Genomic DNA, 24,460 nt, shown 5'->3' with positions numbered 1-24,460 from the left:
ATACTGCCCAGAATGTCATCTCAGAAAACAATGAACAAAGTATTACAATGAATGAAATACAAGATAAGTACATTTTCATGAAATAACAATGCCTTAAGAGCAGGGGCGTAACTAGATTTTTGTAGGCCCCATAGCAAAAGTTTGCAAGGGCCCCTATGTATCACCCGATGGTGAAAAATATATACAACCCAAGTACCTTTGACAGGGAAGGTGGCCCTCTATCCGTCAGTGGCATAACCATAGCACCAGAGTCCAAGTGGTGGCGGGGAGGTTGGGGACGCAGCGGCAAAGGGTCTCTGCATCCGGTCTCGCCATCCAAATGCAATCTGCTATATTGGCCCTCCAAAAATGTCCGCCGCCTTGTTGGAGTCAGTGGAGTACATCGTCATACGGAAGTGCCGGATTCCGGGAGCGCCGGGTGCTGTGAGCAAGTAGCTCTCTGGCAACGAGCATGTAACTCCCTGGCAATGAGCAATAAACCACTGGCAAGGAGCATGTAACCCCTGGCAACGAGCATAAACCCTTGGCAATGAGCAAGAAACCCCTGGTGATGAGCATGTAGGGTACCATAGCCATCCCACTCACCGCACCCATTCAATAGGTCAACCACTATTGGTCAACACTTGAAAGGGTCGACATGAGTTTTTCACAATTTATTTCTTAATTTAGTTATTTTTTCATATTTTACCATCCACATGGACCACGATTGGGAACGGAACATGGCGAGGTGCATAGTACACTAATTGGGAGTCCATGTACTCAGATCTACAAAATGACACAAAAGAATGAAAATCTCATGGTGACCTGTGCATGTGTCGACGATTTTTGTGTCAATTGGCAAAGTGTGTCATGCGCAGCGATACCGGAGCAAGGCATCTGGCCTGGAATATGGCAAGTAACGCGAGGGCTACACTGTACACTTATTGGGGTCCACTTGCTCAGATGTTGATATTGACACCAGAGAAAACGTGAATCACTCTTGTTGACCTTGTCATGTGTCGACCATTGCCATGTTGACCATTTGACAATGTTGACCTTTTGACCATGTCTACCATATGCCTGTCGCCCGTATGGGGAGGAATGTAATGCAGGCCGAGTCCGGCGACCGTGCAGGATGTTTTATTCCGCTCATGGTGTCAACCTACTGACTGTCCATTTGGGTCCCCGGACAAACAAGCTCATATTGAAGTTTGACAGTTGGAAATTCCATTTCTTAATTTATGCACACTGTCCCTTTCTCGGACAACCCCCCCCCCCCCCCCCCCACACACACACACACATTTCACCTGTATACTGTACATGGAGAATCCGATTTTCATTCCAGCGATTTTCACATCATCGCTATGCATACATGCCGGGCAAAATCCCCCAGTGTGTATGCACCTTTATACCTAGAAAACATGCAAGCAGATAGGTGCCAGTGCCACTGGCCAGTATTTACTCCCCCAGCTCTGAACCTGCAGCCATAAGGTTATCTGGTTAATGTTTAGAGAGGTCTCTGCTTGCACAATAATGCTTGTCCTATATAAGTCATCATAGGCGGTGTAGGAGCCCGACAGCTTCTGTGGGATCCCTGACAATAGTGAGTACAAAGATTTATCACTGAGCTTTCCTTATGAACTAACTGCTTTATATCCCTAGGTGTATTTAGGTCCTACGCTGCAGCTGATAACATATGGGGTATGTAAGTAAAGGTAATTTGCCAGAGGTCCAGAATTTCATCCAAGACTCGATGTTTTTTTTTTTACATGGCAATATAAAAGGTACTGTGAGGGATTATCTGGGTTTTTAACGCATTGTGGGATGCACTGAAGACCCCTTGCCGGGTTACTGCGACGGGCGGTGTCGCCAGCAAAAGCTGGTGATGCCCCATAGAACATAGCTGCCTACCCTTCTGCATTCTGCAGGAGACTCCCTGACATAGCAGTAATCTCCCTCTCTCCCTCATTAGTCTAGCAATCTCCCTCATGTCTCCTAGCCCACATTACACTGTTACATTTTTTAGGGAAAAAGGAACAAGAGATAGATCCATTTACATTGAATCATCAGCACCATTTCCCAGCACTTTACCAAGTATAGTAGATCTTACTAACTGCTTTGGGGCTCATCTACATTTGGATACAAGTCATTTTAAAAGATTCCTCTCAGATGTAGCAGTACACACCCACGCTTCTAGGTGCCACATTCACAATCTCTTTTCACAATCTCTCCATATATGGAACTAGGCACGCCCTTTGGGAGGAGCATGACATTAGGGCGCTGTGCAAAATTCTACTACCAACTACAATCTCCCTGAAACTAGTATTCAAAAGTAGGCACGTATGCCATAGAAGTTTATGGGCTTCTACTGCGCCCCACCGCCGCCCCACACGGACCCCCACTGACCCCCCCATCACCTGTGTCCGGGCAGCACAGCATTGTGCTGCCCAGACCTGTGACCTCCTCCTCCCTGCACTGTAAATCCTCTTCCCAGTGCAGCAGCAGCAGCACCCAGCCAGGTAAGGGAGGGTGGGGGGAGCCACCGGTGCGCATCACCGGTCACAATGCAAAGGACAGTTCTTAACGCAAGAGCTGTCCTTTGCCATAATTACCGCATATGTTAGGTGCATATGTGATATTTATGTCTGCGGTAGCTGGCTATGTGTGGCCGCAGATGTTAGAGAATCCCGCCCTTGTCTTGTAAATGATTGCCGCTTTAAAAATACAGACAAAATCTCAGACCTCCAGCAACTCAGGGGCATGAACAGATGATGTTGCCCATAGCAACCAATCAGATTTTGTCGATAATGTTCTAGGATGCAATACAGCATTGATAGATATGGGGGAATTTAATAAGATGGGAGTTCTGTTTCACATGGGATGTTGCTATGGGCAACCAATCAGATACTATCTATTATCTTCTAGAAGGTGCTAAATAATTAAGAAGTAGGTTCTGATTGGTTGCCTATAGCAAAGTTCCATGTGAAAAAGAACTCCCATCTTAGTATATTTCCCCCATAGAATCTGATTGGTTGCTATGGGCAACATCACCTTCTTTCAGTTTTAGAAGCGTTAGTAAATTTACCCCTCAGACTCTATTACACTTTCAGACCGCACTAAAAAAAAAACTGGTATTTTAACGATTTTTAACCGTTTTAAAAGGGTAATCTGTAGTGTTTCGGCCAGACAGGTCCAGAGTGATTTTACCGTTTAAAAAAAAAAAAAAAGTTTTTGGAAACGGTAAAAGAGCCGGGTCCTACACGTTTCAGACCCGTTTTTTTTTTTGCGGTCTGAACGGGTCTGAAACTGTATTTAGTACCCAGCCAATAGTGGTCCGCTCTGTGCATATCTAATGAGTGGTCCGCTCTGTGCATATTAATGAAATATTCACTGCTGTCATTAGATATGCAGGGTCCGTCCCCCCCCCCACCACCCCTGGAGGCATCCCCCCCCCCCCCCCACCTGGGCAGCGCAGCCAGTTATGCAGTCTAAAAGCAGCATTACCCCCATAGGGCAGTTAATTCAGGGTGCAGTTCTGACAGCAGCTGGGAAGAAGTTTCTGGGGTGCACATGTAATATTTCCCCTGGTAGACATACTGCACGGCATTATCCCATTAGGGTATTATTTGCAGAATATCCCCAAAAAACAAACATTTTCAAGATGCTTCCACATAGATTTTGCTTCACAATCCCAGGTCCGACCCTGACCGGCGCTTTTAGATTGAACCCGGGTTGCCCATTATACAGAGGACGACCCACATTTAACCCTTTGAGTGCCAATATCTCTGTGAGAGATGCGCAAAATATCTGCAAATAACGCCAGCATCGCTCACATTTGTTATATAAAATCAAATAAAAAAATGTTGTGTAAATAAAGTTTCTATTTCCTATATAAGGTAACATTACAGGTCATTATGAGGAATAAAAATGTTTGCGTGGCAACTTTCACACCTATTTTGACAAATTCACTTGGCACTCAGAGTTAAACTTTCTTGTAACCTGGGTCGATTTGCCAGGTTGCTAGACCCGGGTTATAAGGTTTGGTGCTTTCCGCACCTGACGCCAGCAACCCAGCAATAACCCGGGTCCGAGGTGCGGTGTGAAAGGGGCTTAATATTTTCTGTGGTCCTTCCCATTGCAGAAGGAGAATCAGCCCCCATTAGTTTGTTACGGGTCACAGATTTACTAACCTGAACAGTCAGATGGCTTTAGCTGCTGTGGCCTATGACAATATGACTGGAGAGGGTTCTGGGGGAACCTTCCCTGTTAACTGTCACTGCACATGTGCGGTCAGCATCCCCATAGAGAAGTAAAGTGATAGCGTTATTCTTTTCTGAGTCTCTGCCCATGCGTGTGTATACATTCAGGCAGACAATAATTTGTTATTGACACAAATAGCGGCGATCATTGATAAATATGCCCCATAACAATTTACAGGGTTTCCAACTTACATGGTCTTATTTCATGATTTATTTTTTGGATTATGTTATTCTATCTATTGAAAGAATTTAGAAAAAGTTCTTAGATATAAATCAGCACTCGCGCACGCATGGGGGGGGGGGAGGGGTCCCGAGTACCTGGAAACCCCCCTGTCCACGGTTATATCAGCGCAGTCATACCCCTTTTACAATGCACTTAATTACCGGGTTTGTGACAGTTTCTTGCGGGTTCCACCTGGTGATTGGTGCGATTTGAAAGGGGTTATCAGGTCCAGCAAACCGGTAGCAACACAGCAATACGAATGGTAAAAAAGAAGGGTTCTTACCGGTTCATAGTATGTTGCCTTGCGGTGTGAATGTGTTAATTTGGTCGAGTGCCCCGTTTCCCATTAACACCCCGGATTGCTGGACTGAACAGGCCCCATTTATCAATTTCTATCATTCCAGAGCTTGTAGTGTCCGTCCGGGTGTGTCCTGTCTAGGGGGGGGGGGGGCTGCCTGTGACAGCTGTCACCAGAGAGAGGAGGAGGGAGAGAATAAAGCCTCCCTGTATGATCTGGGCATGTAGCAAAAACAGAAACAGCCCAGAACACGCGGGGAGGCTGTAATATCCTCTTCCCCATGTCCCAGGTGAAAGCTATCCCAGGCATCCCCCCAGACAAGACACCCCCCCAGAGGGGACGGCGTTCCAGTGTCTTGTCCGAGTCCGGTTTTTACTTAGTCCCTGTCCTGTATTTATGTGTACTATGTGTGTCGGCTTTGTGTATGTGTACTACAGTATCAGTATGTATACTAGGTGTCTGTGGGCCTGAATCTGGTTCACACGCAAAAGCAAATTCTCTCTCTAATGGACAAAACTGCGCTGCAGGGGGAGCAGATGTAACAATTGTGGGGTTTGTATTTCAAACTGATATCTATATTGCAGTGCAAAAAATAAAGCAGCCAGTATTTACCCTGCACAGAAACAAAATAACAACCAAATGTAACTCTCTCTGCACATGTTACATCTGCCCCACCTGCTGTGCAGCATGGTTTTGTCCATTAGAGAGAGAATTTGCTTTTGGGAGTGAACCATCAGGCCCTCAGTGTATATATACAGTATGTGTGTGTTGGCTGTGTGTATGTATACTATGTGTGCGTGTTTCAGCTGTGTGTATGTATCGTTTATGAATGCATATTATGCACAGTCCATTGTAATATACATATTATAGTCAGATTCCTTTTATATGATGAGAATTTGGATTTTATATGGTTAAACAAATTGTTTATCATATCTACAGCCAGGGGCTTATTTATTAAGCTCGGTGAAGTGATGAAGTGTCTGTTTTTTGTCAACGGCCAATCAGCTACTAACTGTGAAGTTTCAGGCTTGGTTTGAAAAATGACAGGTAGGATCTGATTGGCCGGTGATTAAAAACCAGATACTTTATCACTTCCCCGAGCTTAATAACCCTACCCCTCAGTTACCTATCGTGTGTACTGACCTCCATCACACAGCAATGACCTGCAGTAAGGGGCATTTTCATAGAGCAGAGGTCCTATGTGCAGACTACATGTGGGCTCCTCCTCCCTGGCAGTAGCGCTGTAGATTCTGGATTTGTGCCAGAGTCTACTGCACGTGTGCAGCTCTCTGAGAACATTGCGTCCACTCTTTGTTATTTCCCGCCATTTTCCCTGTGATTTCTGTCTGCAGCAGTGGTTGCCACGGGACTCCAAAGGGGTAAGTATACTAATATGGGTGCAAGATGTGTGGTGTGGAGCCCCTCGCAAAGATGCTTGTGTGCACCTATTATACATATGCCAAAGGCTGTCAATTATATTAACACCTATGGAATCTAGAGAGTTGTTTCTTCTTGATGTGTCCCGTGGGGGGGATCTGTTGGAGTCCCCCCTGTCAGCTGCTGAGCAGCGCAAAATAGACACTGTGCGCATGCACACAGCGTCTATTCCCGCAGCCAGCGGGGCTCGGGCATGGCTAGAGGTTCGCAGAGCCTCTGGGCTAGGGATGGCCATCGACCATCGATGATTCGAAATCATCGATGGTTCATGGCCGATGTCGAATACTTTTGCCATCGATGGTGGAGAACCAGATGGTTTCCCTCCGTCGATGGAACAGCAAAACGATGTTTTGCCTTTTTTTTTTTTTTAAGTGCCGGGACACTAAGCATAGCTCCGCCCCCTGACACCAGCGAAGCCCCTCCCCGTATTTTGATTGGCCCACAGGCCAATCAATCAAACACAATGGATGACCATCGATATGTCAAAATATCGATGGTTATCCATTGCATAGTTTAGCACTATCGATGGCCTGTTGCAGAATTGCCATCGATGGCAACTATCGATGGCAATGGCAACGATGGCCATCCCTACTCTGGGCCATGTCCCCACAGCGGCAAAGGTGGCGTGGCCTCACAGGGAAGACGTGGCCATAGGCCACTCCCCCTTTTCAGTAAGCCACGCCCTCTAATTTCATGCACGCGCCTGTGTCCCTCCTTACGGAGACTACAAGTTGGGAGGTATGTAATAAACTATAACTTTTTTTTAAACCCATTTAAATATAGGTTCATATAACCTTAGGGAAATCTAAACATTGTTAAAACGAATAAAGACATTCAATGATTACGAATAAAGTGAGAATTGGGGGTAAATTTGCCACAGATTGATTTTGAACAATTTAAAATCGATCAACATCGATGATGTGTTTCAGGGTCTTTATCGCACATTTACTAACAGTCTTTGAGGCCATTTAGACACATTCGTTAGAATTTCGCCACATCCCTGATGGGAACGCAGGCGGGTGGATGCCTTCTCAGGGCGGGGTGCTGGCGTCGCATATCGTCATGGACCTCCCAGGATTCGGCCATCTCCGACCTCTTGACTGAATTTTATTAGCGAACGGAAGATAAATCTTTTGATGGTGCAGCGTTTACCTGTTCGCTAGGCTGTGATTATACGCAGCGTAGCAAACAGGTCTGAAACAGGTCTAAATTGCGTGATTTAGACCCTGAAACATCACAGTTAATCTGGTAAAATATATTTAAAATCGATCAAACTCGATCTTTAGTAAATTTATCCCTAGGTGATTAAAGAGCAACAGGTGTCTCACTGGTGTGGACTGTAGGGCACAAGCTCCGGACCGTTACACTCGGACAGGGTAGAGCAGTGATTTTCAACCTTTTTACCTTGCGGCACACTAAATAAGACTTTAAAATTGCCAAGGCACACCCTAAGATCCCCACAGGGTAAAACACATTGGCCACCACAGGAAAAACAATAGTAACAAAGTTATTATACCAATTGTGCTGGATGATCTGGGCTGCACCACATATCTGGGCTGGTTTGACTACCCTTCCCACAGAAATACACAACAAGCAAAAGTATAAAGTGTAACAGGCGCTCAGAAGTACTTCAAAAAAGTCCAATCACTTACACTTTTCAGTGCAGTAAACAAATTTTCAAGTTCTGGATAAAAGAACTTGAAAATTTGTTTACTGCACTGAAAAGTGTAAGTGATTGGACTTTTTTGAAGTACTTCTGAGCACCCGTTACACTTTATACTTTTGCTGGTTGTGCACCACAGGAAAAAAAAAAAACCTATTGGCCCCCACATTAAAAATATTCACACTGGTCCCCACAGGTAACAAAAATAAAATACATTGTCAATTTACATGAAAAGAAGAGACCAGTAAACAACAGTTGAACTGGTGGTGGCTGTAAACGGGTTTGGGCTTCTCTAGATCTGGGTGCACACTTGAGAACAGCTCAAGGCACACTAGTGTGCCACGGCACCCTGGTTGAAAAACACTGGGGTAGAGGAACGTGATCGGGTTTATTTAGGATATTAGTTCTATTGAGGATGGGCTGTTTTCCATAGCAACCATATAGAATCTACTTATTTATTTAGAAGATAATAGATAAATAGTAACATCCTAACGTCAGTAGAACTCTATCTCAGTAAATTAACCCCATAGTCGCTCAAAAAAACTTTAATTTTTTTTTCTATTGTGCTGCTAGGCTATAATGAAAAGATTTAGCCTTTTATATATATACATTTCTGTTCTGAGTAGTGGCATATCCGGGGGGGGGGGGGGGGGGGGGCTACTGCACAGTTCAACATTCAAATAGGGGAGCCACACCCACTGCCAGTTTTTGTGCCTCCCCTATATGAAGTTGAACTGTGTTGCAGCCTCTCCTTTTGAGCTCCCCCTGGTTAGGAGCATTGCAAAATAGTTCCATTCCGCAATAATATAAAGAAGACTCAGGGCCGGCACCACAACTAGGCAGCTCTAGGCATTTGCCTAGGGCGCCGGCCACTGGAGGGCGGAAGAAAGGAGCAGGAGGTGAGCGGCAACTCTCCCTCCCCCTCACCCAACACCCCCCCCAGTGCCTCCCTCACCCTCACCCAACACCCACACCCCCCCGCACGGAGCGATGGCCGCATCAACCCCCCCCCCCCATGGAGCGATGGCCGCATCCACCTACCCCTCCACGGAGCGACGGTGCACCCGCCCTGAGAAGACTCGTAGATGTGCTGTTCTTCTGGCCATATGACATTTATTCAATCTAAAAACAAAAGTCAATACTTAAAAGTGACCTCATGTAAAGATAAAGAAAGTGTTAAATTCCTCTATTACAAAAAAAAAAACCTAATACCATTAATAGCCTTTTATTTTATTTGAAGCTCCACGATCTACCTGTTTTCAGCCTTTGGCTTGGTTTTCTCTTTCAGAATAATGAGGGGCATTCTGTTCCTGTCCTTGTCTGTGGCCCTGCTTTGTGCAGTGGCCTTTGCTGACCACCATAAAGACCATCACGATCACAAAGATGACCATCACAAGAAGGGTGGCCACAAGCAAGGTGGCCACAAGCACCACCATAAGTCCAACGAAACCCTGGCCTGCCACAGAGTATCACAACAGAATGCTGATTTTGGATTTAAGCTTTTCAAACAAGCAGTTTTAGAACACCCCACCGAGAACATTGTCTATTCCCCAGTTAGTATATCGACATCATTAGCTTTGTTACTCCTTGGTGCCAGGTCTGAATCCCACAATCAGATCTTAGAAGGACTTGCATTCAACACCTCTAAAATCTCAGAACATGACATCCATGAAGGTTATCAACATCTCCTGGAAGAGTTGAATGACCAAGACAGTGAGTTGCAGCTCAACATTGGCAACGCTCTCTTCATTAGCCAAACACGTAATCTCCAGCAGAAGTTCTTAGTTGACGCCAAGAATCTTTACCATTCGGAGACATTTTCCACGGACTTTACCAAAACCGAAGAAGCTAAAAAGCAGATCAACGACTACGTTTCTAAGAACACCAATGGCTTGATTCCTGAGCTGCTGAGCAGTGTAAACTCAGATGCCGCTTTCATTTTGACCAACTATATTTATTTCAGAGGTAAGCCATTATACCTTCCAACATGTTGTGATGGGTTTAGTATTAGTGATGGTTCCATAAGTGGGGCTGCAGCACAGATCAAGCTTCAAATAGGGGAGCCCGCACCCCCACACACACAAACCCTTGATAGGACAGAAGCGGCACCCTTCCTTCCAGCCTACATCCCTCCCCCTGGTGGTCAGGTAGCTGTACACCCACCTCTCCTCCAGGGTGGTCAGGCAGGACAGTAGCAGATCCCGCACCAAAGCCCCCCCCCCCTTGCAGTGAGACAAGACAGTGGTTGCTCCTGCGCCACCCCGGGTCATACAGGACAGTGGTGGTCCCTTGCTGGCAAGCCACCATCCCCCCCATGATCAGATGGTCCAGTAGTGGGGTGCCTGGGGACATTTGCAGGGGTGCCTTGGATTGGTGGTCTAGGACAAATTCATAATAGTTATGGACAAAGCAATAGGCAAAACCAGAGTTGGTGGCCGCCAAATCATGAAATATGTGGGCAAACAAAAGCTTATCTGGTTCCTCACTACATAATTGATCCTAAGGATGACAAATAAACACTATTTACTTAATTTAAATTTTTTTCCTAACGTTACCAACAAGAAACTCTTGACCTAGGGGTGCCATGAAAAATATTCTGATATTCTTGGGCACCGTGGTTCAAAAATGTTGGGAACCACTCTTCTAGAAGATAGGAGACTCTGATTGGTTGCCCTTACACATCCGCTCGCAGTATAGCAAGGGGATTCAGGCGGGGGGGGGGGGGGGGGCATGTGTTTGGCAGGGTGGCGTTGACCTGCACGTAAGCTCCAAATAAACACAGCCTAGCTAGCAGGTACAAATAAGTTAAATAACCCCCCATATAGTACATTCTTGTTACATTTAAAAATAAAACAACGCATTTTCTCTCTTAATAGGGCAATGGGAACAGCCATTTGAGGAGAGAGACACACAGGAAGGAGATTTCCATGTGAACGAGAACACAACTGTGAAGGTGCCTTTCATGAGGAGAACCGGTCACTACTACGTTGCATTTAACGAAGACGCCTCAGTCGTATCAATCCCCTATAAAGGAAACACCACCGCCTTGTTTATTTTGCCAAATGAAGGAAAGCTGAGAGAAGTGGAACTGAACTATAATTATGAAGCAATAAAGAAGTGGAAGAAGTCATTCAGACGACAGTAAGGAATCATTTCGGTTATATACTCATCACATGTAATGCTGATATGTGTGGTGGTTCCTGTGTACTTTATACATCAGGCATGTCCAAACTGTGGCCCTCCAGCTGTTATGAAACTACAAGTCCCATCATGCCTTGCCACAGTTTTGCTATTAGGGAATGCTAAAACTATGCAAAGGGGGGTGTTTGCAAGGAGCAAACCAAAAGACAAATGTGCCTTTTTGGGCGCACTCTTTATTATATACGTTCGATATGGTTACTGCATTAAAACATAACTTTTAATAGGCTTCTTACACTAAAATATTGAGAGCATTCGTCAATTTATGATCAGTCATTTAATGTATATTCAATTGACTGTCAATCAAAAATCACATATAACATTAAACTAAGACATGGACAAACAAACATTTAAGAGACATGCTATACTAATAGCCTGTCTAAATGAGCATCATGAAATCAATCTGATATTGAATTAACTCAGTGCAATACCAATTTCTCTGTTATATTGTCAAAGAATTAAAGATATTAAATGCCTTAGCAAAACATAGACTGGTGGCTCAGCCGCTTCAGCTCGGACCATTACTCTTGCTAAAACTATGGCAAGGCATGCTGGGACGTATAACAGTCGGAGGGCCATCGTTTGGACATGCCTGTGATAATGCCATCTCTTATATGGGGTGATACTGTAAGGCTCGCTAAGCGCTGAAACACCGCCTTGCCGAACGCCAGCCCCAGTGGCGTAACTACATTTTTGGCGCCCCCTGCCACTAAAATATGGCCGCCTACCCTCCCTCCCCCTCCTCACCACTGCATTTGTCGCCTGGTCCGTGGTCCGTTCTCCTGTCTGTGGTCACGGCATGGCGCTCCTCCAATTAGAATGTCACATGCAAAATGCCCGCCGCCTTACAGCAGACCATTATTTAGGATGCAAGAGGAGGTCTTCCCCTCCTCTAGTATCCTTAATAACCATCTGCTGTGAGGGGAGCGGCCATTTTGCAAGTGGCATTCTAACAGGAGCCGGAGGAGCCCCGGGACTACAGACAGCAGCAACTGGTAATCGTCAGCGGCAGTGGCCCCATTAACAATAGCTTCTGCAGACCCCGCTGCGCCCAAATTTACCTAGCGCTTCCAAGCCACTTCGGGGTCTGTGGAGCTTTTGTTACGCCACAGGCCCACCCTTCCACTGCCGAATCGGTACCATGCAAGGTGATGTGTTAGTGAACACATCTGTACTATTGGGGAGTATGAGGATTAGGTGCAGTAGAGATTGTGGGGTAAATTTACTAAGATGTGTCTTCTAATTCACATGTGATGTTGCTATGGGCAACCAATCAGATCCTGTCTACAATCTTCTAGAGGGTGCTAAATAATTAAGAAGTAGATTCTGATTGGTTGCCCATAGCAACATCACATGTGAAGTAGAATACACATCTTAGTAAATTCCCCCTATACCTGGGAATAGAGTGATTTGTAAAGTTACAGTTGTGTTATTTGTGCCATTCACAATTTCCTATTTGTGTTCCTTTACACAGGGTAGTGAACCTATCAATCCCAAAGTTCTCCCTTTCTAGCTCACTGGACCTGACAGAGATTTTACCTAAATTTGGTATGCGAGATATCTTTACCGACAACGCTGATCTCTCTGGGATCACAGGAGAGAGGAATCTGAAAATTTCTAAGGTAAGATTTGGGGCGAAATGTAATAGGGTTCGTTTTTAGACAAGGGGGCGTTTTTTGGTAAAAAAAACCTCCGAAATCGCAAGTTTTCCAAAAATCGCACATGTCATAGGGTGAGATTCGCGGTAAAAAAAATCCTGCACTTTTTGCTGCAAAATCGCACATTTTGAAGTGGCGATCTTTAGTTACACTTCAGTTCGCATCCAGATGTTTTCCCATTATAAAGTATCTAACTCGCACATGTAATAGGGTGCGGTTTTTGGTAAACATTACCAAAAATCGCCAACAAATTGTTAAAAATATTAAATATAAATATGTATTCTGTCCTCATAAATGTTGCAAGTGTAAAGATAAAATTGCTTACCATGTGATATCTCTTATATATTTGGCTACATCTGTCACTCAAAGTGTGTCTGAAGCTGTAACGCTGGGTGGAGCCTCTGACAGAGAACCAGCCCAGTGAGCCCACAGTCATAGGAGGGATACAATGCTCTGCTCCTGCACTTTCCTTTTAATGTATGATTGCCATCACCTGTGTTGAAGCACCTTTCCTATCAATTAACCTGTTCAACACAGATGGAGGTAATCATACATTAGGAAGAAAGTCCAACGGCAGAGCATTGTGTCCCTCCTGGCATAGGTCATGTTGGGAGGTACGCACAGTGCCAGACACCCTCTGCCTCCCCATGTTACCCAGCAAAGACACAGCTACTCACCAGACACACCAGGTGAGCGCCCCACATACCTCCCAACATGACCCTCTCCAGGAGAGACAGAATGCTCTGTTTGTGGACTTCCATCTTAATTTAGGATTGTCATCACCTGTTTTAAACAGGGTAATTGATAAGAAAGGTGTTAAAGGAAAGGTGATGGTAATCCATAAATTAAGAAGAAAGTCCAGAAACAGAGCAATGTGTCCCTCCTGGAGAGGGTCATGTTGGGTATGCACCTTCCCCCCCCCCCCCCCCCCCCCATTCACGGCATCCCCACGATTAAATGGCACATGCAAAACACTGACATGGCTATGGTCGACTGAAAAAGGTTGACAAGATTTATTTTTCACTTTTTCAATGTTTTCATATTCATTCTCATGTGTCGACATGGACACCAATGAAGTGCCACACTTCTGTCAACATTTACATGTGTTGACCTTTCTGTGTTGATTTTTTCTTGTGGCGATTCGCGGCACCCCCCGCAACCCCCCTCCCGCGATTTGCAGCACACCCCCCGCAATTCGCGGCACCCCCGGTGACTCCCGCGATTCGCGGCCCCACCCCGTGACACCCCCCCCCCCCTGCGATTCGCGGCACCCCGCGACCCCCCCTCCCGCGATTCGCGCCAACCCCCTGGGCCCCCCCTTGCGAGGTTCACGGTGCCCCCCACGACCCCCCCAACCGCGATTCCCCACCCCTGACCCCCCCTCCTGTCATTGCGGCAACCACCCGCCCCCGCGACCCACCCTCCCGCGATTCACTGCAACACCCCTCGCCCCCGCCTCCCACGATTCGCGGCACCCCCCCCCCCCCCGTGGCCCCCCTCCCGCAATTCACGGCATCCCCACGATTAAATGGCACATGCAAAACACTGACATGGCTATGGTCGACAATGAAAAAGGTTGACAAGATTTATTTTTCACTTTTTCAATGTTTTCATATTCATTCTCATGTGTCGACATGGACACCAATGAAGTGCCACACTTATGTCAACAAATACATGTGTTGACCTTTCTTGTGGCGATTCGTGGCACCCCCCGCAACCCCCCTCCCGCGATTTGCAGCACACCCCCCGCAATTCGTGGCACCCCCGGTGACTCCCGCGATTCGCGGCCCCACCCTGTGACACCCCCCCCCCTCCTGCGATTCGCGGCACCCCGCGCCCCCCCCCCTCCCGCGATTCGCGCCAACCCCCTGGGCCCCCCCTCGCGAGGTTCACGGTGCCCCCCACGACTCCCCCAACCGCGATTCCCCACCCCTGACCCCCCCTCCTGTCATTGCGGCAACCCCCCGCCCCCGCGACCCACCCTCCCGCTATTCACTGCAACCCCCCCGCGCCCCCCCCCTCCCACGATTCGCGGCACCCACACCTTCCCCCCTGTGACCCCCCCTCCCGCAATTCACGGCATCCACCCACGACCCCTCCTCCCGTGATTCGCGGACACCCCTCACCTCCTCCTTCCCCCCCCCCCACCCCCGCGCGCGATTCACGGCAACCCCAGGATTAAATGGCACATGCACGGCTATGGTCGACAATGAAAAAGGTTGACATGAGTTTTTGAAGATTTATTTTTCTTTTTTTCAATGTTTTCATATTCATTCTCATGTGTCGACATGGACACCGATGAAGTGCCACACTTATGTCAACATTTACATGTGTTGAACTTTCTGTGTTGATTTTTTCGTGTAGCAATTTTTTTCCAGTGACAACTATGAACTATGTGCAGGTCAACCTACACATCATCAACCAATTCTTTGTATAATATATAACACCTGTTCTGTTTTACTGTAGGTGTTTTAAGTCAGATCTTTTACTGCTACTATTACTGTTTATGTAAATGCATTCTGAATGACAGCAACATCCTACCATCCTTCTACAAGAATATATAACCAACTAGGTGATTCATCACGCCCCGTGCCCCCCCCTTCCCGCAATTCACGGACCCCCCGCGCACCCCCCCTCCCGCGATTCGCAACTCCCCCTCGCGCAATTCACGCCCCCTCCCACGCTTTGCGGACCCCCGTCCTCTCCCGCGATTTGCCGACACCTGCGCCCCCTCCCTCCCTTGATTCACGGCACCCCCCGCGCCCCTCCCGCAATTCACGGCACCCCTAAGCCCCTCTTTAGTCCCCCGTATACTCACACACCCCTATCACTACCCAGCTTCCTGCTCTCCTGAACCGTAACTTCCACCACTGGGGAGTCGCTGACGCTGTTTTGCCCACATGCCCCTATCATGCCTCATAGCCCAGCCTCCTGCTCTCATGCACCCGAACTCCCACCCAGTAGGAGGAGACACTGACTAAGGGCCACCATCCTGTACTCCTGTACTGCCACGCTGGACCCTCACCCACTGGCAGAAGCTGCACAGTATCTCCCACCCTCCTCTTTAGTCACCCTTATGCCCACACACCCCTATCACTACCCAGCCTCCTGTTTTCCTGTGTCGTGACCTCTGCCAGTGGGGAGCCGCGAACTCAGAAACACCCTACTATACTATTGCACACACACACCTAAACAACATGCACACACAGCCCCCCCCCCACCCACAAATGTCACTGTACCCTCCACACTATCAATGTACATCTTACTCTGTAACCGCTTTTTAATTAAACAAAACAATACACACCCCCCTTCCACATCATATGCTCTCTATTTAACACATCTCACCTAAAACTCAAGTTGCAATACAGGCCATCTTACATACAATTCTAACCATATTTCTCATATACAAATGTTCACAAATTAAGGGGGCGCAGCCCCTTACGACGGTGTGAAGAGCGCCCGTAGGGCGCAATGAATCACCTAGTTCTTATAAATTTATTTAAATATATAATCATATTTTTTCTTACTTTTTTTATTTTTTTTAGTTTGTTAAAAGTTGTTGTTCATGTTTGCTTTGTTCTATGAAAAAATCAATAAAAAATTACTCAAATAAAAAATAAAAAAACCTCGCCAAAAAATTAGACCAGGTTCTAACTGGTGAATTTGACAGAACCATGCACAGATCTTTGTGATCTGTGCATGGTTGTGTAAAAAAAAGGGTTAAATACCAAAAAATGGGAAAGAAACGGTGTGGGGTCCCCCTCCCAGGGCCGTTTCTAGAGGCGGACAAGCCGTGCAGCAGCTCGGGGCGCCGCACGGCTTGTCCGCCTCTGTTTGACAGCCGGGGCGCCCTGCAGCCAGGGCCGTTTCTAGAGGCGGACAAGCCGTGCAGCAGCCCGGGGCGCCGCACGGCTTGTCCGCCTCTGTTTGACAGCCGGGGCGTCCTGCAGCTCCCCCGACGCCACGGCCGCCGCAGCCTCCTCCCCGGCGTCCACACACAACAAGCAGAGAGAGGGGAGGGGAACACATCGCGCGTCTCTCCTTCCCCCTCGCTCAGTGTGTCACTGGGCTGTCAGCCTATCAGAGCTCGCAGGCTGGCAGCCAATAAGGAGCCAGCCCGCGGGGTATGAATGGCTGATGGGCGACGGCTCAGGACAGACAGGTACACACTACACAGTAAATGGGGAAGGAAAGAAGCGCGATGCGCTCCGCTCCCCTCCCCAAGGAAGCAGCGCTGCAGCAGCACTCCCCAAGGAAGCAGCAGCAGAGGCAGAGGCGATGGCACAGGGGGAGACACAGACACAGTGAGTTTGGCACTGTGGGGGCATAGATCTATGGCACTGTGGGGGCATATTTGGCACTGTGGGGGCATATTTGGCACTGTGGGGGCATACATCTGTGGCACTGTGGGGGCATATTTGGCACTGTGGGGGCATATATCTGTGGCACTGTGGGGGCATATGTTTGGCACTGTGGGGGCATATGTTTGGCGCTATGGGGGCATAAGTGTGGCACTGTGGGGGCATATGTGGCACTGTGGGGGCATATGTGGCGCTGTGGGGGCATATGTGGCACTGTGGGGGCATATTTGGTGCTGTGGGGGCATATCTGGCACTGTGGGGGCATATATCTGTGGCACTGTGGGGGCATATGTGTGGCACTGTGGGGGTATATATTTGTGGTGCTGTGGGGGCATATATGGCACTGTGGGGGCATATTTGGCACTGGTGGCATATGTGTGGCACTGTGGGGGCATAGCTGTCACTGTGGGGGCATATATGTGTGGCGCTGTGGGGGGCATATCTGGCACTGTGGGGGCATATTAGTAAACGGCATCAGTTGTGCGTCACCGGCGCGTGGGGCATAATTTGTAATGGCCATTACGGTGTGGGGTCTAATGGGCATCACGGTGCGGTGCGACATAATGTGTAATTGTCATCACGATGTGTGCGACATAATGTGTAAATGTCATCACGGTGTGTAACATAATGTGTAATTGTCATCACGGTGTGCGGCGTAATGTGTAATTGTCATCACGGATAAATAGTGTATAATGATTTAAGTAGCCTGTCATTGTTTGGCCTTGATCTGTGAGGTGTACTAAGTCCCTGTGTGGCCTTCAGCCGGCCAACTTAAGTGCGGGAGGACAATGACAATTCCTGCGGTAACCAATGTCTGGTCATGCAGGATGCAAATGTGTGATGTAAGGTAATTGTTTTCCTGCTAGACCACGCCCTTATATTAAGCCACACCCCTTTTAAAATTAAGCCACACCCCCTATTTCGGCGCGCGCCTCCGGCGTGTGCAATTTCCGCAGTACCATGTTATGTATTTGGTTGGGGGGGGGGGGGGGGGCGCATTTTTTTTCCTTCGCCCTGGGAGCTAAATTGTCTAGAAACGGCCCTGCCCCCTCCTGAGCATAACCAGCCTCAAAGAGCCGGTCCCGGTTTCATAAAATCACAGGGACAAACAAGTTGATTTTACAAAACCAGCACCAGACTCAAGGGCCGGTCCTGGTTCCCAAAATACGGGGGACAAAATCACTAGGGGTCCCCTGTATTTCAAGAACCAGCACTGGGCCCAATCAGCCAGCAGGGTAATGCAACAGCCGGGGGAGACTTTTTATACAAGTCCTCCTGGCCAAAGCATTCATCCCTCTGACCGGTCAGCATGGGCAGGGGTCCTGGGGAAGTGGGGACCCCCCCAAAGAAGGGGTCCCCCACCTCAAGAACTTACCTGCCCAAGTTGAAGCCCGGGGCTGTCCTCGATACCCCTGGGTGGTGGGCATCGATCTGATAAAATGGTGTAAAAAATAGCAAGAATCCTATTGTATATTGCTGTAGAACTATGAGTCCCAGCAGGCCTGCACCGCATGCAGGGACTTGGAGAACCACAAGTCCCAGCATGCAGGGCAATAAAGGGCCTGCTGGGACTTGTAATCCCACAGTAGTACAAATAGTTCAATAAATACACACACACACACAGACAGTAAAACTTTATTACACACGGAGCCCATTCATCCAATACTCACTTATGTTGCCATGAAGCATCGGTCCTCTTGTCCAGTAGTATCCATGTGGGTACATGTGGATAGAAATCAGGGCACCCCTGCACCACTGTAAGCACTCTCCGGTCTTCTGTTTATTTCTGGGGCTCCGCCCCCTGACCGGACTTAGGCCCGCCCACCAGCCAATTATGGTTCGGGATTTCCCGATGCCGGACCATGATTGGCTGGTGGGCGAGCCTCATTAAGCAGCACATTTTGCTCCTTACAGAGCCAAGCTGAATTAGACCCAATATTTTTATATTAAAATGTATTCATCAATTTACCTATCTGGCAACACAGCATGAAACTCATTGATTTATTTTCATGACCCCTGCAGGCTCTCCATAAAGCTACACTGAAGGTTGATGAGAAGGGCTCAGAGGCTGCTGGATCCACCGCGTTAGAGGCCATTCCTATGTCACTTCCTCCAAGCATCACTTTCAACAGACCATCAATAATATCGATTTACAACCACGTATCCAGGAGTGTGCTCTTCACTGCCAAAGTTGCAAATCCTGCAAACTAATTCTGTTGACATTTTATGCCTGGTGTTATGAATAAAATATTATACTGAATTTATTGATTATTTGTGAACTTTGTTATGTTTTGCTGGTAATAATAAGTTAAAATAGATTGGGTGAAATCACAGGACATGTTGGAAGATACCATAAGAAGAGTCAGCAGGCTTCAGTGATGAGGAAGATCTGGCTTCCCAGCATAAGCGCCAAACAGATGAATCTTCTCAAGCTGAAACACCTAAGTACCTGGATAGCAGGGCTGCCATCTTGGGGGGACTTCTGGGTGTCCAGATAGAGCGTGGGCCTGCAAGTTTCTCTATGCACTGTGGAGATTATGTTAATTTAATTGTAACTGACCACCAAACTCCTTTGATCCATTCCAGGCTCTTCTCCTGCTCTGGCTTTTTAATCATAGTTGCCTACCCTCCTGCATTCTGCAGGAGACTCCCTGAAATATCAGCAATCTCCCTCACTCCCTTATTAGTCTAGCAATCTCCCTCATGTCACCTAGCCCACATTACACTGTTAAATTTTTTGGGAAAAAAGGAATGAGAGAGAGATACATTTACATTGAATCGTCAGTACCATTTCCCAGCACTTTACCGAGTATAGTATCTCTTACTAACTGCTCTGGGGCTCATCTACATTTGTCTATAAGTCATTTTAAATGATTCCTCTCAGATGTAGCAGTGCACACCCACGCTTCTAGGTGCCACGTTCACAATCTCTTTTCACAATCTCTCCATATACGGAACTAGACACGCCCTTTGGGTGGAGCATGACACGCCCCCTCAATGGGGCACTTTGCAAAATGCTACTACAAACTATAATCTCTCTGAAACTAGTTTTCAAAAGTAGGCAAGTATGTTTTTTTTTTTTTAAATAATATATTTATTGAATTTTTTCAACAGATTTGGGGGAAGGGATACAGAAAATGAAAAAGAAAAGGGGAAGGGGGGAGGGTGCTAATACACATTAAAGGTAACACAAAGAGAAACCAGTGTAATTTATAATCTCTGCACATACATCATGTTCTATACATACATAATAGTATTGAAAGAGTAACAGGATGGTCCGTAAGTATTATGTGGAGTCCACACATATTGCTGAAATTCTCTATAACTTTAAGTCTCGGATACTGGGGAGTTTAAGAGGCTAATAGCCACAGAAGTACTATTCTCCACTATATGTCTTCCCTATATGTAGTCCACCCCATCCACTTTACATGTATAGAGTGAGGGGAGGAGGAGTACTGCACCCCTGCTGTCTCGAAATTGTAGTGTTTCTGAATTTTATTACAAATCAAGGCCATATTAGGGATGCTCGCTGATCTCCATAACTGGGCAATAGCTGCTTTTGTAGCAATCAGAATGTGTCCAGAGACATAAGATTCGTCTGTGGACAATTGTCCCCTAAATAGGTGGAGTAAGGCCGTTTCCGGGTTGGGTTCAATCATTTCGCCTATTATCTTACTAATCATGCTAAATACTGACTTCCAAAGGGGCTTCAACAGGGGGCACTCCCAAAATATATGGAAGATGGTTCCTATTCCCCCGCAATTTCTCCAGCATGATTTAGGGATATCAGGCCATATTTTATGTTGGCGTTCCGGAGTGTAATACGCCCTGTGGATTAATTTGAAAAACATCTCAGCATGGTTAATGCACCTCGATACTCTAAAGCATGACTTATATATCAGGTCCCATTCCTCATCTTGCAAGGTTCTTTGGAAGTCTCTCTCCCATTGGGCCTGAGATTTAAGTTTAGGCGTGTTGTTCCGGTTGACGGTTATACCACTTGGATATTCCTCTTTTGTGGTTGGGGTTGCAGAGTAGCTTATGGGTCAGTGGGGCAATATAAGGAGACATATTCGGTGAGGGAAGTGATTTTGATAACCAGCTTCTCAACTGTAAATATTTATAGAAGTCACCTTTAGGAATATCGTAGGTTTCTTGTAAATAAGTAAAGGAGGCTAGGTGACCGTCAATATACAAATCGCCTACCTTACTCAGGCCCCTAGATATCCAATCTAGCAGATTTAAATTAGGTATCAAGGTCATTACCGACCTAAGGGTCAGAAGGGGGGCAGGGAGGGTAATGTCTCCTCCACCAGACATACTCTCGTGCCAGACCTTCACTGTGGTCCCTATAGCCGAGTTATTTATATTCAGTGAGCGGAAAGAAGAGGACGGCATCCAAAGTAGATCATCTAGACTGCAAGGCCCTATATATGCCCTCTCCGAACAAACCCATGGTTTTGGGGCTTCCTGAGTAAACCAATCTTTCACTTGACACAGGAGACATGCACGGTGATATTGTTCTAAGTCCGGGTATGCCACTCCCCCAGTTAGTTTAGAACGTATTAAAATGTTTTTGGCTATTTTTGGTTTTCCAGACATATTTAATAAGTGCAATATTAAACTTATTATACATGGATTTTGGGAGTAGTCTAGGGATTGCCCTTAACATATATAAAAGTTTTGGCAGGAGTACCATCTTTATTGCAGCTACACGGCCCAGCCAAGAAATTTCCTGTAGCATCCAGTCTCTAGTTAGGCCTTCAAAAGCCTTTAGTAGGGGGCCGTAGTTGCAGTCTAACAAGTCTGCCTCACTAGCCAGCTGGATTCCCAGGTATTTCAAAGATCTAGATTGCCAGGCGTACCTATATTCATCTTTAAGTCTAGACAACGTTTCGGGCGGGATAAAAAATGGGAGGACTTCTGTCTTGCTTGTGTTCAGCTTATAATAGGAGACGGAGGAATATTCTGTCAAGACGGCATGTAGTACTGGAAGGGAAGTTATTGGGTTCAAAATACATAGTAAAACATCGTCTGCAAATAGGCAAATCTTATGAGAAAGGCCTCCTAGTTCTGGACCGGATATTGATGTTGTACTTCTAATTTTTGCCGCCAAGGGTTCGATTGCCAAGGCAAAGATCAGAGGGGATAAAGGGCACCCCTGTCTTGTGCCATTGGTAATGGAGAAACTTGAGGAGAGACACCCGTTTGCGAATACCTTTGCTGAAGGTGACGAGTACAATGCCAGAATGGAGTCTAGTATTCTACCTGTGAAACCAAACTGGAGCAGGACGGCTCTGAGGTAGCCCCAATGCAGCCTGTCAAAGGCCTTTTCTGCATCCAAAGATAGGAGGAGCATTGCTTCCTTTTTCTTAGAGCAGTGTTCTAATACATTAAACATTCTACGTGTGTTGTCGGGGGCTTGTCTACCAAGCACGAAGCCGACCTGGTCAGGGTCAATAAGAGTTGTAGTAGTGGACAGAGCCTGTTGGCCACCATTTTAGCGAATAACTTTATGTCAATATTGAGTAAGGCGATAGGTCTGTAGTTCTGCACCAAGGAGGGGGATTTCCCTGGTTTGGGGATGGTTATAATCTGCGCTGCTAACATTTCTTTGGGGAAGACATTTAGGTCAGAAGCTTCATTAAAGACCGCTGTTAAGACTGGGGCTAATTCCGTTTTAAAGGTTTTATAGAAGTTTGCTGGGAAACCGTCTGGTCCCGGAGCTTTATCTCGAGGCATGGAGTCTATTGCCTTCGAGACCTCCTCAAGAGACCAGGGTTCATTAAGGGCCTTACAGGCCTCAGGGGACAGTCTAGGTAACTTCAGATCCCTAAGGAATGTTTCAATTAATTTTGTTTTTGGTTGGGGCGTGGAAGGGTCATTTTTGAGATTATATAAACTGGAGTAGTATGTGGCAAATACATTAGCAATCTCGACTTGGTCTGTGACTTTCTGGCCCTTATCCAAGGTTATGTTGTGGATTATTTCTTTGGCTTTCCTGCCCCTCAGTTTGCGTGCCAGCAACCTGCCTGCTCTGTTCCCCAAAATATAGTAATGCTGGTTAAGTTTTTTAATATTCTGCTGGACCTCTGCTAGGGAGAATTTGTTTAATTCCTCGCGTGCACTCATCAGGGATTTAAGTAAAGCCCTATCTGTGGGATTAGATTTATGGAGTGCCTCAAGTCTCTTTACTTCAGCTTCCACTTCTACAAATCGTATCCTATACTCTCTTTTTAATTTTGCAGCCGTCTGTATTGCTGTGCCTCTGACTACCGATTTAAGAGCGCACCAGTGGTTGAATACAGAGGTCTCCACTGGGGAGTTTTCACTCAGATAATTCTGAAGTGAGTTGCTAATCTCTTGGTGCGCCTTTGGGTTTGTAAGGGATTGTCTACCTAAACGCCATGGCCCGGGCTGGGCGCTCCTCTTACTGATGTCCCAAGCTATAAAGAGAGGGGAGTGGTCTGACCATGTCATAGGGAGGATCTCAACTTTACTGAACGCTGGCAGTGACCATCTATCTGAAATAGCCATGTCTATGCGGGAGTAAGTATAGTGTACATGTGAATAGTAGGTGTAATCCCTTACTGACGGATGTTTAGTCCGCCAGACATCGTATAAATCAAATTCTGCTAGGAGCATTCTAAGGTTTTTATTGGATTCTGTCTGGGGTGGATTAGGCAATACAACTGGTTTTCTAGTTCTATCTATAGTGGGGTCTAAAACTGTATTGAAGTCGCCTAACAGTAGCAAGGCTCCTCTATTATGTTTTTGGGTAATTTCTAATATTTTATCACAAAATGCTAGTTGTTTAGAGTTTGGAGCATAACAATTGACTATAGTGACTTCCACATTGTCTAGTCGCCCTATTAATATTAGATAACGGCCTTCTGGGTCAGTAACTTGTTTGGATAGGGAGAATGTACAGTCTTGGGATATGAGAATAGCTACCCCAGCTTTTTTGGCCGGGCCGCACGCCATGTAACAATGTGGGAATTTTGCGTTGGTAAAGAGTGGCAAGTATGTTTTTAATGAATCTAAACCTTTCTAGGCAACTTTATATCATAAGATTATAGGATTAGGGAGACTATATTGTTTAGTTATTTAAAAACATTTTTTTGTTAAATATTACTATATGCTAATTACAGCATGTATTGTAGCCGCACTTTGACGCATACGCAGTCTGACGATCATCGCTCACTTACCTGGAACCACAGCTTTGTGTCCAAGTCTGAATTAGGCACACAGCTGGGTACATTTAAAGGGAAACTATAAACCAAACGCATTTTGCCAAGAAACGGCTGATACATTTACTTGGACCTTCTGTCTGTCTGCATTCACTCAGCTTCCCCATGAAACAACAACACTCATTTTAAAAAGT

General features: G+C 46.5%; 1 protein-coding gene across 1 annotated transcript; it reads left to right on the top strand.

Annotated features, from left to right (window-relative positions):
* The first annotated feature begins 1,431 nt into the window (after positions 1-1,431).
* LOC146050323 (alpha-1-antiproteinase-like) lies at positions 1,432-19,336 on the top strand. Its single transcript, XM_083167268.1, has 5 exons — positions 1,432-1,582; positions 9,148-9,824; positions 10,736-11,000; positions 12,532-12,679; positions 19,099-19,336. The coding sequence occupies exons 2-5, from the start codon at positions 9,152-9,154 to the stop codon at positions 19,285-19,287; spliced, it is 1,275 nt and encodes a 424-aa protein (XP_083023394.1). The 5' UTR covers positions 1,432-1,582; positions 9,148-9,151; the 3' UTR covers positions 19,288-19,336.
* Positions 19,337-24,460: the final 5,124 nt, after the last annotated feature.

The sequence above is a fragment of the Crinia signifera genome, chromosome 12, assembly GCF_055691185.1.
Source record: "Crinia signifera chromosome 12, ASM5569118v1, whole genome shotgun sequence".
NCBI lineage: Eukaryota > Metazoa > Chordata > Amphibia > Anura > Myobatrachidae > Crinia > Crinia signifera.
Note: the sequence above shows the minus strand (reverse complement) of the source record. Positions and strands in the feature narration are given on the sequence as shown.